The sequence below is a fragment of the Anser brachyrhynchus genome (assembly GCF_964034855.1).
Source record: "Anser brachyrhynchus genome assembly, chromosome: 4".
NCBI classification, from domain to species: domain Eukaryota; kingdom Metazoa; phylum Chordata; class Aves; order Anseriformes; family Anatidae; genus Anser; species Anser brachyrhynchus.
In genome coordinates, this window is record NC_137698.1 from 15,792,307 (window position 1) to 15,810,824 (window position 18,518).

General features: G+C 43.8%; 1 protein-coding gene across 3 annotated transcripts in view; it reads right to left on the reverse strand.

Moving 5' to 3' along the window:
- Positions 1-15,749, reverse strand: part of MOB1B (MOB kinase activator 1B) — a 42,395-nt gene extending 26,646 nt beyond the window's left edge. The window contains exon 1 of one of the 3 annotated variants that reach the window (XM_080589260.1): positions 15,631-15,749. In XM_080589260.1, the coding sequence (XP_080445386.1) occupies positions 15,631-15,716 (86 nt within the window). In that variant the 5' untranslated portion in view covers positions 15,717-15,749. Of the gene's footprint in view, positions 1-14,565; positions 15,022-15,044; positions 15,181-15,630 lie in introns of those variants that run through there. The other 2 variants (XM_080589261.1, XM_080589262.1) reach the window with 2 other exon arrangements.
- Positions 15,750-18,518: the final 2,769 nt, after the last annotated feature.

An 18,518-nucleotide genomic window follows, 5' to 3' on the forward strand; every position in this document is an offset into this window, starting at 1 on the left:
TACCACAAGTATTCAACTTCCATGGAAAGTAAAGACAGCATTGCTCCTCCCATCTGTTTCGGGCTACCTGTCGGCTCAAGAACACAGTGCTGCAATTACCTTAAATCATTTCACACGGGGCTCATCAGCGGACTGTTTTATCAAACATTGGAAAGGGCAGAAGCTTGCCCTGGGGAAAAATAATTAGAAAATGCTGCACCTTTTTCAGGATAAACCCGCCGCCTGTATTCTTCTGGCCTGTACATATTGCTGAGGCCAAGGGATATCATCTTTCTTTCCTCACGGAACCTCCAAGCAACTAAATTTTACATGTATAGCTACAAGACTCGATGTCTCCCAAAAGCATCCACTACCAGGGCCCAGCTGAAGTAAGCCCCTCAAAATATTTGGAGGAGCTCGAGAGATTTGGAAAAAGCTGAACTCAAGTCAGCACACAGAACATTTACCTGGGGCATGGAAACTTTCCATATTTCAAATCCTGCTTCTTCATCTTCAAAGGCCTTTGCAGGCATTAATTAATCCTCACAAAGTATCTTTGAAGTAGGCATCATTAGCGTCTTGTTAGACATAGGGAAACTGAGGCAGAGACTCACTGCCGCAGGCCAAGGAGTGAATTTATCAGAGAAGTCCCCACGTTTTCCTTCTGTGCCTCCTTGTCTCCTTTCTCCCGCCACGCCTCTTTTTCAACTCCAAGACACAGAGACACTGGAAGGAGAGAGCTAAATTCCAGAAAAGCAAGCATTTCAGGCCTTCAAACAATAACAATGGGCTTCAAATTGTAACGTGCTGCTAAGAACAGACACATCAGAGTAGGAGCGTGTTAGTTTCCAATAGCCAAGATGTCAACATAGAAATTAAAATAAAAGCTTAAGCTACTTTTTGGAAAGCAAATCAATAGTTTCAGCATGTAAAAGCTTATTCTCTGTGACAATCGCAGCAGCAGAAGCAGAGCAGGTAAATTAAATCATACATGCTCGAAATCTGCACTGACAAGATGTAACTTGAGCATTTCTATTTATAAAACTGAGTAGTCACAACATTTCTGTTCTGAAGACAGAAGGTGTGCGAGCCAGGCATTACTTTCTTCAGCTCTTATAATACCAAAAAGTCAATTATTTTCCAGCCTGATTCCACTCATTAAAATAAGCCCGTCTCATCGTTCACCTGTTTGGAGGTATCAAATCCACCATCAGAATTCAGGAAGCAAGTATTTCACAACCTTACACTCCTTTGATGTTCCAGCATGCAGCAGGTCTAAAGACAGATAAAACAACCACCAGCCTATGACTGAGAAAGACAGCGAGGAGCTTCAGCCCCGTGGTCAGATGCTGCGTGTGCTAAGAGCATTCCTGTTGGGCTCTGGGGCAGGACAAGAAACTTCAGAGGCCAGCTCTGCAAGAGCTACAGGCAGTTTTGGAAATGCTGTTCTCCCACCCGACTACGTTCCATGAAGATGACCACGAGACCCCTTGAGCAGAGCAAGCTAATGGCTTGAAATGAGACGTGGTGCTGGAATTGCTCTAAGACAGTGCAATACTGAGTTACAACTCAACATTAATCGGTATTTGAAGGTCATTCAATGCAGCAGAAGAGTTAAAAGCCAGCAGAGACTGGCAGCGCACAAGCTGATAGCTCTCACCCAGAAAAATGTCCCTTTGTGTAAATTCTTCAGCCACCATCGCTGTATTATTCTGAACACTAAGAAAAGCAACACACTTCTAGAGAGCGCTGCCGCCTAACAAAAATAACTTTCCTAAACATTAAGCTGTAAATAGCATAATTCTCTTCCCTCGTATGGAAACACAAACTCCACCAAGATCACTAAGGAAATCGAAGCAGTCTGTCTGGGCAAGAGTTAAGAGCTGCCAACTCCTTGCACAACACACCTGCTCTCCCAAAATGCAAGGCAGGGTTTAGAAAGTAATTCCAAGCCCAGGGTTTTGTTGCTGGTTCTGTTTCTTTGTTTTAAAAGAAAAATCAGTTAATACTTCCACAGACAGAGGGTCGTTCCTCCAAGTACAAGATACGTGGTGTTTATTACTTATACACTCTACTGTAGGAAACTGTACGTAGAAAAGCTCCGTGGAGCACCTTCAGGAATAAGTACCGGACTCTGCCAAGGCACCAGCTGGGCTCACAGCTTTTCCGTGCAAAACCACCCCTGCCATGTTCCCCGAGGTGCTCCTGCTCGCTCCGGAACAGGACTGCTTCCTAAACGCAGCTTTCCTTCCAGAGGCTTCACCCTGCAGGTGTGGGGCTGTGTTCCCACCTCCTGGTGACATGCAGGCAAGGAGATCCAAAAAAAAAAAAAAAAAAAACCAAGCCAAGGTTAACAGTTACAAAACACAAAGGCAAGGGGCCTTCTGGAAGAAAAAGGAAGGAAGAAGTTTAATTTCAAACACCATTTCTTTAAGCGCTGAAAGCCATGCTTAAAAAAAAGCCACCAGCAAACATGCATCTAAAAGTTTCCTCATCTAAAAATAATCCAGCACAGACCTAGGGGATTTAAAACCTGATTTTCCAGCACATGGAATTGGCAACGCTTGCAAAATAACACGGGTTATTCCTAAAAGAAATGCTTCTTCAGATGTCTAGAAAAGGGGTAAAGCCAGAGAAAATTCCACACCCCATTTCTTCAGTGAAGTACTAGTACCTGTCCTTCCCCATCCTACCTTTTATCTTTGCTACAACATGGAGTAAGTTAAGCTTCCCACATGCTTTTCAACCTGAATAAATTCTCCAAGGGCTATAATGACCACTGGTTTTTAAAACTGATTTGAAATAGTGCCTCCTTCTACCAAAGGAGAAAATACTGCTTTCTGACTGTGAAATAGGTATTTTAAGGAGATTTTAAATCTCTCTTTATCCTGTTAATGGATAGAGATTGAGAACAAAAATCTGGCTTCCCTTTCTTGGAAAATTAACCGTCTTCGTAGATTAGTGTTTCACACAGGATGGTATGAGAAGAGGCAGATTAAAATGTCATAATCTTATCAGGGGTTCTTAAAAAACACAATATGCAAGACTCTACATGTTAAAAGAAGTTAATCAGATGATTCACATCCAGTAAGGAAAAAGTTACTTAGGGTAGCCTTAAGGAATGTTTTTGCTTTTGCTTGTCCCAACCATCAACACCCAGTGTTGCAAGCTGTCATAACATGTACACTTCCACATTTTTAAACTACTTTTTTTTTCCCTTTCTATGCATACACATTTTAGGCAGTGAAATCAAGCAAATTCAGGGTTCGCCTAGCCTAAGTTGGATGCTGTTGCAGCAGAACAGAGCTGAAAACAAGCTCTTGCCATTATTCCTAGGCAGCCCAGCCCTCGGGGAGGCAGAGGCTCAGCGGGAGAACTGGGGGAAGGGGACTGGCCCCGCGGGGCTGGCATTTCGTTCTGCCCTCAAGACACTTGCGTGCCCTGCAGCAGCACACTTGGTGCCAAATCCCCCGAGGTGTTCAGTGGCCATGGACAGTTTCCTGAGAGAGGCAGGCATCTACACCCCTCTGCGTCTCTCCGCCTCTGGTTCCCAGGATGAGCGAAGGGGAGGCGTTGTGCTACAACGCTGAAGTCTTCTGCAACCCCACCCGGGTAGGTGGCACTGGTGTTCCGGCTCTTTACCCAGTGGGATGCAGCCTTTCTCCGAAGTAAGCACAATTCCTAACACAAGAAAGAGGCAAGCATCCAGAACACCATCCCGTAACCAGAAGTCATCATCTGTTTGCTATGCTTGCACACGAAATAAATTCCCTTGTCTGACTTACAGCACGGTCATCTAATACACTTTCATCTCCTGGAAAACCCTCAAAATAAACAAAGCAAGCCAGAGTTGCGTTCACTGGATACTACTGGAGCTCTGTGTGCGCACTCAAAAACACAAACTAATTCCCAGAGCAGCCAACAGTTGCGGAAGTGACTCAGCTTCGAAAGCCTTGTCCTCTGCAGGACCGACAGCAGTGCTGGACAAAGCAAGGAGAGGGACAGGGCACAGAGGCAAGAAGAAGAATGAAAGAGAATCCACTGGAGAGAAACTTGGGGGGAAAAAAGCAGTACACATTCAGCCACGTGTGTCCTTTTGACTTGCGGGGACAGGCACACTGACATGAAGACAGCAGAGCAATTGAAATATGCACATGGTATAAAAATTGCAGCCTCCCAAGAGTCTTCTGCCCTCATTTTTCTCCCCTCAAAGCCACGGTAACATTGGTAATTTTAAGATCACTGTAATAAAAAGAAATCCCATATATTTTATGATTAGAAATCTACCAGGAGCTATTATCATCACTGAAATTTTCTTTATGGCTAGACAGAACAACAGTACCGTGTTCTTTGGTTTAAAGGAGAGAGGAAAAGCACATCATGCAAAACACCCAAAACCTTTAACCAGTGCTACAAGCAAAGATTTCTACAGGAGCAGCAAGAGACCCAAGGATCTCCACACATTCTCCTCTGTCATACATTTGAAAACCTGCTGCAAGAAGGAATCGAGATTATCCAGAATGTTTTGCTGCACATTCCCGGCATCTACTGCCTGCCTCGACGCAAACACAATGCTGTCGTCACTCACAGAGTTTGTTGTAGGGCAGACCAAAGTTGGCTTTCAAAGAAGGCTGAAGAGCGGGCTGTTTTGTTGGGTTCTTTCAATTAGATCCAGTTTCCTTTAATAGTTGAATATGGGCATTTACAGTGTACATACACACACAGGCACAACATATCTTGGAATTGTAGGGCAAAACCAAAACCAGATTTATTTCTACATATTCTAATATCCTAATATTCACGTACTCCTTCTTTAAAAGAACAAGCAACTTTGAAAGAGGCAAACATAAAGTATTCCCTCCTCCCCAACTACTTATTTTTTTTCCCCCAAGGACCACTGAGCGGGAGTTCAGTATCTTTATCATTTCAGTCACTAATTAAGTTCTCTGCAAACTAAATAGCGCTTTTTTTCTCCTACTAATGTTCCCCTCTTTTCCCAGGAAATCCTTAATTCTGTCAATTAGCATTAGCTCACTTAAAAGGGAGGGCACAGCATGAATTCAAACAAAAGTCACAACTTCACCCAGTTATGCTTCAAAGTTCAGTTTCCACAAAGGTTCAAACCTCAGCTTACTGAATGAACGTGCCTAATAAATCATTCAGCAGACAGAAGAACTACGCTTCTTTTGTAAAACCAACCCTTTTCCATACATAAAACTCAGCACTAAAAAGCCATCCGAACACTTATTTCTACTGTACATGAATGTATGGGGCGCATTTTCCTTTGAAGAAAGAGGACTCAATAAAGCTGTAAATGGCAGATTACTGCAAGAGGCTGAAAGGCTCCTAAAAGGGTGCTGTACATACATACCCTGCAGCAAGGACTGCTGCATGAAAACTAAAGCCACAGAGGGTGCAGTCCTGCCCAGTGGCAAGCAAATTCGGAATCAAGAGCCAGGTGCCTGCGACAGATTATACAGATTATAATACATCGTGTTAACAAATGGTAACGCCGCCCTGCTCCAGAGCAATGACACCTGCAGGAGGACTCCACCCGGAGAAGTCTGCCACCTGAACCATCTCAGAGCACTTCTCTCTGTACGTTGTGCATGATGAAGACAAAGACCAGAGAGCAAATGCAGGCAGAACATTTTCTGGTTTTAGAGAAACTCTTAGAACCCGTCACTCAGCTGTTTCCAAGAAAATGTTATGCTCCAAAGAAAATCAATTAGACAGAGGGAAGATGCTTGGTAACAGATGTGGGAGTGAGAACGATACTGCACATGTTACGCAGACACATGGAAACATAAAAAGCAGAATGAGGAACTTGAACGTCATGCGGAGCAAAAGGGAACAGAACAACTTTTTTTGAGGGAAGCAGAGCAATGCTGAAGTCCTTGCCTGGCAGTCAAAGTGAATACCAACAGGAGAGAGAAACAAATCAACCACAGAATGTGAGCACCACAAATGATCAGAAATGTAAACTAGAAGGTACCGTTACAGAAGACACAACTGAGGAAACTCCTAAAGAATTAAAAATCTGTGAGTAAGTTATTTCGTTTTGTAACTCAACTGATTGTGTTTAAGGAAAAGCTACTGGAACGCTAACAAAGAAAGACGGTTTACTAAACCATTTAAGTAGGTGTGAAGGAGTTCAAGATCTTTCAACAAGTAACCGAAAACATCATGAAGTGGTCTGGAGAGCTCCAGCTTGCTTCAGGCAGCCTCACTGCCCAACAGCAGCATCCTGATTGTGGAGCAGGAGACAAGGAAAGGAGGTTGAGAAGGCGATTAATAAAGCTTGTGATTAACAGCACTTGCCCATCTGTGATTTCTTTACTGTAGCACTCTTTCAATTTCATAGAACAAAGACAAAAGTGCCCCTTACCAAAGGAATAAGCTACTTTGCACGGCAAGCTATTCTGTTACAGAGATTTCCTTATATTCAGCTCAATTCTCTGTATGTCTTTACGTTACCAATGCCCTCTGCATCCCATCCTAAACCACATCTGCTGCCAACAGTCACACCCTTTAAATACATTTAAGAAGGTAGCAAGCACAGCTTTTCAGAACGCAATCTACACGCTGTTGAGGATGATGAATTACAGTAATAAAAGTTGGCTCTAATATCAAATTAGATCCTGACTTATACACCAAATATAGTTCTTGAAGAACATGCCTCAGAACATGGATGGTTTCCCAAAACGCTGATCAGTGCTTTTGCAAACCAATGCTTTATGAATGACTAAAGCAAATCTAGTCATACAACCTACGAAAGCACAGCAGGGCATCCAAGAAAAAAAATGACTAACAACTGTTTAGTTTAAAAGGAAAGTCTTCAGTGCTTTTAAACTCAGTAAAAAGAATAATCTGGTAATGCGTTTAGGAAAAAGGCAGCAAGAAAAAAGGAGAAACTTAACTGAATTTTAATGGAAGAGAAATCACTTCAGCACTTCTTAAAAGGCTGTATTTTATTTTAACCCTCAAGCTGAACAGGCTGACGATACAACTACGGTGAATAAAAAATAGCTGTCAATTTCCTAGCAGAAACCTCAGAGCATATACTTAAGGTTACACTTCCACCTTGATTAATTGGTAAAATGGGGTCTGGATTCAGGAAGTACCAGAACAAGAGAGACAAGAAATAACAAGAGAACAACAGGAAGAAACGGACAGGAGGCAGTAATGAATAATCTAACAGCTTTCCAAAAATACACTGCGTTATCACCAAGTATTTCTTACACATCCCCCGTATTTAATACAATCTTGTATGTGGTGTGTGTACCTTCAGTAAAAGCTGCCTGTACCTTGCGAAGTACCATAGCAAGAATATCCACCTGTCCACAACATCTGAGGTGGAACAATTGCTCCTACCTCCACAGAACACATCTCTTGGCATTAGTTCAGCTTGTGCATCTGACAATTGAGTCCACAGTCAGTTTAACTGTTCTCCCATGAACTTGTATACAGTTTCCTCTTGTCCACTCACACTGCAACAAGAAATTTTAAGAGCTGTCAACCACAACAATTAGTAACAGCACTTGAATTTAAAGGAAAAAAAAAAAAGAGAGAGAAAGAAACCAACTTTTATATAAAAATAACTTCAAGATTTTTTTTTTGGTGAAAGTTAGATTTTACATTACACTTCAGCATTAGGAAAAAAAAGTTCTGTTGTATGACGAGTAAAAGACACTGTAATGCCATTTGGATCCCTGGATCTAGAGCACTCAGCAAGTCCCTAAAACAATTGCTGCATTCAAGTGAAACCAGGACTGTACCACTGGAGTTGGCAAAAATGCAATAAAAATATCAGCTACCAACTAATGGGTTACTTGATTGAGGTCAAAAAGGGAAGGCCGCCTAGTCGTTATCTGGATTCAAACTGTTTTTCTATCAGAAGTCAGATGTCTCACTTTTTTGCAAAAGAGGAATTTACCAAAGCTTAATTAAAATCATTTATTCTCTCTGCCATAAAGAAAGGAATTCGACTTGTGATGCGGACAACAAATTCAGGCGTTCGCAGTTCTAGTCTGCAACACGTTCTTCACCGAAAAAGGGAGAAAGATTTTGTACGTCAGCAGTGCTCATATCCCTAGGACACAAGTAACTAACTCTGTAGGTAAGCTACCAAATGAAAAGATAATATGCAATGATAGGCAAGCAAAACAAGAAGGTGGGAAGGGAGCAAGCTTCAAATAAAACTAAACTGAAATATGGCAAGGATCACAGGAGGTATGTAAGAATAACAAAAGGAATGGATTCCTGCCAAGGAACAGCTGTGAGCTGGAGGAGGGAGGGAGAAAGTCCCCTTAAATCCGCAAGTTACAGCAGTGCAACAGAAGTCAGTGATTTGAAGGGCCTAAGAGGACCAAGAAGGTGCACCTTATCCGAAGAAAAACTGAAAAAAAAGTCCAGTGAAGAGTGAATGAATTAACTTCCAAGTCATCAGCAATTCACTGCTTTTCAATGTTTCAAAAATGCATTTGCGAGGATAAACTGCTTTTACCTTCGTGAATTCACTGTGGGGGACTGCCTATTTATTAACACAAAATTACCATCTCGTACGCATGAATTTGGTGTCTGCTGACTCAGGCTATTTATTGGAAATGAGAAGCCAAGACCTGAATATAAAAGAACACTTCTGAGATGCACAAACCATTTTGCTACAGTGCACAAAGCTGTGTAACTTTGTGGTTATTTCTTTAGGACCTGCTTCAAACTGATCCAGCAAAGCTGCGCACACACGGATTCAGATAACCTAGTCAGAATACACGACAGCTCTGTAGGGAATTCTGTAGCACCCTGCTCAATTTTAACATTCGGTGTGTTTCATCCCAGAAGATGAAAACAGAACAGATCTCTTCCTCCGGAAGAGAGGTCTTCCTCTGTAAGAGATCCCCCTGCACACTCCAAGAACAGTAATTTTCTTGTCCATAGTTGTCCCACAGAGACACTTTCAAAAAGGACTTTTCCAGTTTTTCCTCCCACTTTCGTCATCATTCACCTGTGTCACCCTTCCTAAAGCACAGCACTTCACACGGCTGCCAATACGTCCTCTGCAACTTCTCTTCAGTGACTCTGGCACGCTGTGCAGCCGGTGAAGTTACAAGAATGACAGCCAGCACTACACTAGTGCCACAGAAGTGCTATGGAAGTGAAAGGGAAGGAAATGCCACGGTTAAAAAAGCAACACGCACAGATATGACAAAGCACTGGACACTTATAGTCCCACCTCATTACATTTAAAGACTAGAGGAATAAAAAAAATCTGTGAAAAGCAATTAAGTTATATTTGGCTATAGCCAAAACCAGATTCTACAGCATTTCAGTACAGACAACCCACAACCTCCCTCTCTGCACATTTGAAAAAAAGACAAAAAACAAACAGTAAGTTCACTGTGCCTCGATTTTAATAGGAAATGGCTTAGTTTACAAATGCTAAAAGCCGTTCAAAGCATATTCCGTGGTTTAAGTTGATTTGTGGGTCGAAGGCTTATTGATAGCTTTGGCAGCAGAAGCTCTGTTACTGCTTACTACATAAGACTTAAGGTGGCATAATTAAATGCAGCAATTTACTTCTCTAAGACAAACAAGCAGCTTCGCTCTGCCAGCCTTGGGCATGATATTATCATACTTGTGACTCTTAAACCAGACGTTTCTATTATTTCATCCTTTTTCAATCAAAAAAGACGTATCTTGCAGGACACCTACAGCCTAAGTTATAAGTGGGACCCCCGGGCTATCCTTACCACCATTCCCTGTTGACACAAAGAGATCCTAAATTCAAAGACTTGACAGAAAATTATCCACTGCATTAGACACCTCTTCCGGATTAAAAGCCAAGCTACATCACACCTGCACAAATCCTCCCCTAAAAGCGATCCTTGTTCCATCACCGTTCTCATCTGACAAATGTAAACAGCTAATTGCATAGCTCCACTTACATTGCAAACACAAAGAGAGAAGAACAAGCAAGGGAAAACACTTGTGGCATAAAAACAAACAATTAGGAAGCAATTAAGACCGGACATCCACTGCCATGCAGTATACACAACTTTCACACTGAACAATGCCACCTTTGGCATGTCTGTTTCTTCACTTTAAACTGATGCTTCCACGTGGAGAGAGAAGCATCCGAGAACATCTGCAAGTGTCAATCCTTCATTTCACCAACGAGATGTGCCCCAAAACAGCCTATTAGTGGCAAGACTTCTTTTCAAGCCCAATTCAAAGCTCCGACACCTTGCAGGCTGAGTGGGGTCTGCCCAGCTCTGTTACTCAGAGGCAGACTCATTCTTTCCGAAACGAAGCCAGCGCCTGCGTAAACTGAGCTCTGCAGTCCTCTACCGCCGCCCTTAACGATAAGGCAGCAGCACTCGAGCACTGCTGGCTCCAATTTATTTGCGTTTCATGGTATGCAAATTTGGTCAGCCGCTTTTAAAAAGCATACATTAGCTTACCGTGACAAGCAGACATTTCACCAAACTCATCAAGAAAGAACAAAATCAGTGACAAGGGAACGGCAAGGACTCGACTGTCTCAGAAGGCAGCAATGCACACAGAGCCGGATGAAGTCTGAGGACAGGCCTGATCATACACCCAAGCTAATTCAATTGCCAGTTTGCACAGAAAAGAAAGAATCCTCCTCCCTGGCTTTTGCCATTTTCACACACTCCTGCTGCTTCCGTTACTCTAGCACCATCCCTCAGTCTCACTACACCATGACCCCAAGTAGCTAAATTAGCAAAAAACTAGTGCTGCCAAAAAGGAATTCATAGTTTTCTGCTGTTTAGCTTCCTCAACCAGCTCGTAAGAAGGATGACAAGTGCATCAGCACACTGCACCCTAATAAACTGGTTTAGGTTCTTCAGCAAAGACAAGTGAGGAGGGAAGCGCACTTTAAGTAGTGTTTTTCAATGGTCTGAGAGTTGGAAAATGACTTATACTACAGGTAGTGCAAGGGGAACACGGACACTTCTGTATGAGTTGTAATGCCTTATTCATCACCATGGTTTCTGGAAGCTTGCTGTTCTTTGGTTCTCCCTTCCTTAAAAGCGACGAGCTGCCAGCCAAGGGGCAAATCTCTTGACAGCAAGCCTTTCAGAACAGGAATTAAACACAGAGTTAACACTGCAATTGGAACTATGTACTTGAACAACATGACACACCAACTTCAGATGAGAGTGTATACTTCAACAGCCAACCATTCAATGAAAACTATAAGCAGCTAAAAAAAGAGGAAAAAAAAAAAAAAAAAAAGTAGAAAAACTACTTCCTGTGTAGTTCAGGGTCACAGCTGAATCCATATGAACTCTACCTCTAAAGAATCCTTCCGGGTTCCTCAAAACTCAAAATTACAGTTATTAAGACTTAACGAAAACAAATCTTTAAAAACTTGGCAATAAGTTTTGCAATCCCCTCTCTGATTTACTTATAGGCAAACTCAAACCTTTCATTCCCAGTACTCTTCAAAAAAAAAAAATAAAGGAACTGAATGCATCGATTTTGTGGTAAGGCAACATATTCATGTGTCCAAAGCCTTTACCCTGATCTCTTCTCTAGGAACCCAGCCAGCACAGCAGTATCACATTAGTCAAAGCAAAGAATGGGTCATACTCTCTCCTGTAAAACCTGTATTTTAAAATAAAGAGAACAAAATCATCTAACGTTGGACAAGCACATGTGCCATTTCTAACAGTTTGTGAATGCCTACACATTGATTTTCAACGACTGAGATTCCAGTTCAGAAGTGCCTAACAGTCTGCTGTGGGAGTCCTTGCTAAAGAGGAGAGAAACACCACTTCTCCAGCTTTTAATTACAGAAGGAGCACTCACGAAGCACTCAGCTGCTCTGTTGGACTAGAGTAAGCTGAGAAACTCTGCCCACTTTAAACAGCTTTTCCAACAGGTTAAGTAGCAGCAACTGAGCATCCAGGAAAACTAAAGGAGAAGGAAATAGCCATGATGTTCAAGAGCAGGAGCAGGCAGGGAAATCGGAAGGGCCATAACGCTCTTAAATCCAGAAACAAAACCACCAGCTCTGATTTTGATGCTGCTCCACAAGAAATGTAAGGGAAAGAGGAATGTCCCACTGCACCTTCCCCACATATTCATACACACAGAAACTCTGACTTCAAAAAACAAAAAAGCACCACAACAACCCCCACACAGAACAAACTGCTAGAGGCTCTACCATACCGTGTTAGGTAGCGAAGAGTACATCTTTCCCCTCTTTGGTTTACAAGTTAACTTCATTTTGATTCATAAACCAATTCCCCCCTCAAACAACGGCTACTCATCCCCACCATTACGTGGCGTTTCCATCAGCTCTTGGTCTGCCAAAGTCTCACCACTTATGACTGCTTATACAAATCCAGTATTAAGAAACTCCTGGAACACCATACATTGGAATTTTCTGAGAGGGATTTACAGACTATGCAGACAGCTTTTATATAAAAAAATCAATAAAAAATACGGTTTCTTAATATCAATAATAAAAACACTTTCCTTTTAAAAATAAATTACTTTTATCTAGCTGCTTTTTTTACATAAGTTTTGCCAGCGTAGGATAACACAAGCGTGTTACCATATGGCACGCCTACCAGAACTATCTTTAATTTTTTTTTGTGGAGATGTAAGCTACAGTACCTGCAACTAAGCTGTAATTTCTTTTAGAGAGAACTTGTCAAGTTGAATTTTTTTGGAACTAAAGATATTTTCTAGTTCAATTCCCTTTTTTTAATTATTTATTTTTTAATGGGATGACCTATTAACCATTGCAGAAGTCTGTAAGAAGCGTTTTCAGAAAGGAAGAAACTGATCAGAAAGAGGAGATGGTGAAGCTGAGAATAACAATTGCTGTCAAAACCAAGTTGTATTAATTCAGTGACTCGTCTCAAAAGACACTCTTTTTATAATGTTATCCATAGTGAGAGAAGACAATGGTTTCCCTTGATTTTTCTCCCCATGTAGCTTTGTATGTCACTGGCCCTAGCAACAGAGAAGAATAGCAACGGATTCGTCAGTGGACAAGGACCATGCAACGGGCTTGCGAGGGGGGCCCCAAGCACCCTGTGTTATCCAAGCACAATCACCCTGCTATTTGACAGCAAACAAAGTCTGCAAGCAGAACGTGGCTTTTGATACCGTACTTGAGTGTCAAACTGACAAACTGCAGCCAAGTTGCTGATGATAAACCTGCGTGACAGGTTCATCGTAATTCAGATAAAGTGTTTCTAAACACTGACAACCCTGAGCTGCTGCACTTCTACTGCGCGTTCAAAATTGCGAGCCTGTTCACAAAAAGAGAACGGGACCACACAGACAAAATACAACTTTGTTACCTCCATACCAAGGAAACTTGTGGTGAAAAAGGGGGAGAAAAAATGCTCTGAAAATCTGTTTTAGAAGTACTATGAAAATGTGAGGGTTTTGCAACACAAAAGTTTGAACTACTACATCAGTAAAAGTGTAAAGATGTCCAACTGCTATGACTGAATAGCTCTATCAAGAAAACATGAAGTTGGAAAAAAGGTGATGCTGACTTCCTGGATACCAAAAAAAAAAATAATCAGTACTAGCAAGTAACACACAGCTTTCCTGGTCTCCCCAAGGCCTACTGGGCATCTCAGGAAATTGTTTTTTAAAAATCCATTTCTAAACTGCAGATGAGCAAATGAGGTGTCACTGACCACGCTCTGCCAACAACAGCTGTGACAGCTTTGCCAGCATTTCTAGCTTTGCCATGCAACAACTTCAGTTTCCATTTCTATTTTTCAACCAGCAGGACTACTGGAAACAATGGAGGCGGGGGGAACGGGGGGAAGGTTCACTTTCCTAGGTTTCAGAAGGGTCTGGAAAAAGAAACAAAAATCTCATTATTGCCTGTGACAGAGGGTGGAGGGTTTCATGCTTTTCCGTTACCAGTTAGCCAAATGCCACGGAGCGTGAGGCTGTCTAATTTGCAAACCAGACTCCCAGGACACCGTCGTACGAGAAACCCTGTCCCCCTTCTCCATTGCAGCAGCTGAGAATTATGAAGGAGGGGGACAGCTGGGCTTCTCATTAGGAGCAGCGCTCCTGAATCTGCGGACAGTCATTTGTGCCCACCTCTGACTCGCAGCCCCGACCCTGCAGCTGATAGGTGTCTTTCAAATCCCTCTTGGGGCAAGGCAGCACGAGTGCAATTACAGGCAAGCTGCTGTGGTACAGCAGGGTTAAAAGAGAAAGGCAACGCGGAGGTTCGGAGGACGTTAGCTAGCGTCGGTGTTACCCGTCTCCACACAAACCCCACTCGCTAAAACCCTCCCGTTCCCCTGATGAAGTGTCTCCTCGGGAAGCAGGCTGCACGTACATCTGGTGGTTATCAATATAAGCCTTTAACAACTGTCAGAGATTATGGCAGCAGTCCCACTCGCTGCTCACACGTAACTCTGGCCGCGCGCTCGGTGGGGCAAGGGCCTTGGGCGAGCTTCGCTCCGCGAGGGATCCCTTTTCAGCCGCTTGCGTTTCCCTGCTTTCCCTAGAGCGCATCTTCTCCTTAATTAATAGGTCACTGAACCGGCTTATGTTAATTGTCAGAAGTACCTCGTCTTTGTCCCCAAGGGGAGGGACCGAACTTCATTCAGTTGTTGTCTACGAAGCGAAATTGCAAAATGCCAGGTTCTGCGCGCACCTCAATTGCCCCTCGTTCCTCGGGGAGCTTTTTAAGGCCGCAGCAAACGATCGCCTCCCCATTAGCGCCATCCACCCTGCCAGCGGTCCTTCGCCGGGCAGCCTGAGCCCGGAATTAACTTTGAACCGCTCTTTTGAGTACAAATAACGACGTAAAGGTTAAAATTAAAGACCGAACAGGCTCCGGAAGATGGGTGTTTTCCCCACGAAGGCTGCCCTCGCCTTCCTGCCGCTGCCTCGGGGCCGCCCGGCCGGGAGGGGCCCGCGGCCGCCGTTAGGGGGGCACAAAGGCAGCGGGCGGCAGGGGCTGGGGAAGCGGGAGGGGACGAAGGAAGGCGCGGAGAGGGGCCGGGGGCAGCCGCCCCTCGCCCCCCCCGGCCGCGGTTACTCACAACAAGAAGCTCATGGCGATGGCGGCGGAGCGGGACCGGCGGCTGGGCTGGGCTCGGCGCGGCTCCCAATGGCAGCGGCGGCGGCGGCGCAGGGCGGGCGGCTGCGGGGAGAGCGCCGCGGGGCGGGGACACGGCGACACCGCCTCCCCTCACAGCCCGGGCCGTCGCTGCTGTCCCCTTTCGGTTGTTCGTGTGACCCCCCCCCCGCCGCCGAACGACACCGTCTCCAGTGCCCCTCACACCTCTCCCCTCACACAAAACGGACCCCGCCAGGCTCTGTCCCCCCGCAGCCCCGGGGGACCTAGATGGCACCGGGCAATACTTCAGGGCACGGGCAGAGCATAGATGTTGTGACAGCCTTGGCAAGTGAAATCCTTTCTGCTCTGTCCCCTGCCTCATGTACCCTGTCCTGTGTCAGAAATCGAGCATTCCCTGACAAATTTGTGTGGCCTGTCACACCTGTACGCGGTGGAAATGTTGACATTTCTGACAGTGAACCCTCAGCAGGGCAGCCCCCTGTTTTTTGTGGAGATATGCTTGTGGTAGTAGCCTCTGGGCAGCATATAAGAGCCCCACAGTTACTTACCAAGTGCTGTGGAAGAACTGTGAAAACTGCTGAAGCGCTATGGCCTGCCCGTACCCCTTTTCTACTCCAAATTGTTTCCCCAACATCCTGTGGAGCGAGCCTATGGGATGCAGGAACAAAGTAGCATGCTTTACGTTAGCATGTCGTGTCACATTACAACAGAATTACTTATCCAGATTGCCCTAAAAGGTCAGTAAATGACATTATCCTCATTATCCTCACCTTGCCACAAAAGGGTGCAGCTACCTAAACCCACAAGTAGTCACCAAGGTCATAAAAGGAACAGGGAGATCATAAACTTCTGCATCTCTGCCCTCTTCACTAACAGCTGTGACTAAACAAATGTACCAAAATGGCTTCCAATATTTCAGAAGTATCAGTGTTTGATTTTCAAACAATCTTTAACTAAGCTGGCTGGGGCCAGCAATCAGCTAAGGAATGACACACCTCAAAACTGAAGATATGGGCAGCTGCAAACTCCCGAAGTAAAAAAAAATAAAAAAAAATCCAGTCCTGCCTTCAAACTCTTGGCAGGTCATCAACACCGCCTTCACCCAGTCTCTGCCCTGACCTGCCTCACCCTGCGCAGGTGTGGGTTAAAACCCACACATCCTCCCATACGCAGATATTTTACCTACAGCACGGTCACAGTATGATTCCAGTATGAGACGCTTTCAGAATAAATGCAACTGCATCTTCACTGGCATTGTTCCACCAAATGCAAACCAAGGGAGCACAGCGCATTGCAAAAGACAGCCCACAGTTCATTTGACACCAGATGACAGCTGCAGGCTGTGTTTTTGGGGTCTGGGACTGCGCTCCCACTCCCAAACCAGGAATGATGCTCTTTGGTCTTGGGCTTGTCTCAGCTGCTTTATAAGCTCCAGAGGAAACAGAGCAGCATCCAGAATGCTTTAAAGTAAAACCTTATATTCAAACCCAACAAGGGCCACACATCCCACTACAGACTTGGCCACATCCAAGTGGCACCTCTTGACAGAAGAAATGACAATCCCAGGAGGTTGTTTCACATGAAAACCTGCTTCTTTATAGGTCAGTAAGAAGCCAGATGGATTTTGGAGAGGTGACAAGACAGACGGCCTGGCTGTCTGTGAGGTTCCCTCCTGCCCCAAGAGGATTGTGTGGCTGCAGGCTACCCCACAAAGACTACGGCTGCAGGTAGGCCAGAGGAAAATCTGCTTTTGGATTCATTACGGGGTAAATTCAGTACATCCAAACATACTATAATCCCACACAGCGTTAAGTTTCTGTTGGCACATCATGGGTTTCTCTCAGGTAGAATGCCTTACGTGGTAACATTGAGAGTTGTCATATTCTCTTGTGCTTTTAAAAGCTGAAACTGCATTTTCCACATCCTGGCTCCATCCTCCTGACCAGGTCCAAAATGCCAGGTCAGTATATTTCTAAGTGAATGAAAATTACACTAGTGTTTTAGGACTCTTTTAAAACCAAGTGTTTTACTGGGCAGCAGCAGAGGCTTAATTAAAAACCAGTTCCCAATGTTTGCAATTTTCCTTTTGGCCACATTAGTAAAAGCAGGCATGAAATGGGGCTTGGGGCACTTTTTAGCAGACTTTGTCAGACTAAGTTGTCCACGTAAATCCAACTCAAAAACACAGTGCTGACCTTTCTGACACATTCACGTTGGGACACGAATAACCTGCATTCTCTTTATCCACCCATACGCTTCCTTCTACCCACAGAACATTTTATTTTAGCGGCAAGTTAAAATTAAATGTCTGTTACTGCCACAGTCAGTAGGAAACACTTTGCCCGTGTGGCTGAAAGAAGAAATGGTTACATAACTTGTACAGTTGATGTCTCAAATTAGTATTGGTCTGCTCACGATGGCTAAGGGCCACGTGAAGTGCTCACTTCAGACGCTGCCGATACAAGGGACTGGCAGCATGCTGCAGTCTTACGTAAGGATCAAACTGCTCAGTGATTCAAGACACAGTGAATGTACCCAAGCCCTGACGTCTGTCATTTTGGTTTATCCATTATAATGTAGAGCTTAAAGAATTACTCTGAAAAGGCCCTCAAGCTGAAAAAGGGCTTTGGTCCTGAACTGAAGTTTGTAGCAAAGATTATAACACAGCTCAGTAAACACAGAACATTCAGGGTGAAAAAAAAGTTCTAAAATTAAGAGCTGAATCCTTACTGTATATGGACTACAAAAAGGGAAACAATTTTATTTTGAAATGTAAAAAGTGTCCACATACTGAACTCTGTAAGCATTCTATCCATATTCTAGATTAAACTTGTCTAGCATCGGACAGTTTTTCAAATCAGATACTTGTCTGTGCATTAAAGTAAGGGATTTAATTTGTGTACAAGCAATACCTAGAGGACCAACTACAGAAATGTAGTGAAGCATTTAAGTATAAATATCAGATTGAACCTGTGATATGTACTTGTAACTCTACAAAAACCACAACACATGAAAAAATTGCAGGAACTATGTGGTATTACACAGCAGTCCTGAGAGTTGCCATAATCCTGGAGCTGCCATAATCCTGAAGCTGCAATAGTATATCCCATCAGCTTTGTTACTGCTGGACTGCAGAAAGAGAAATAAATACAGCACTCCGTGGCATTCCACACTGTTACAGTACTCACATGTATACAATTCCTGATGCAACGTTTGTACACAGTTGTCTCAGAAATCAATGATTTGTGGAGAACCTTCTCTAGAAATTTCAACAGCATATAGAGCATGGACACCATCTGCAGAAGGTTCACAGTACTTTAACTTCTCCATGCAAAATATGCTCTTCCTCTTTTCCAGTCAGCGGCCTCACTCAGGCTAAGCTCGTTATCTCCTGCTGAACGCTGAGAGGGTTGTACTTGTACAACTCTGTAATGGG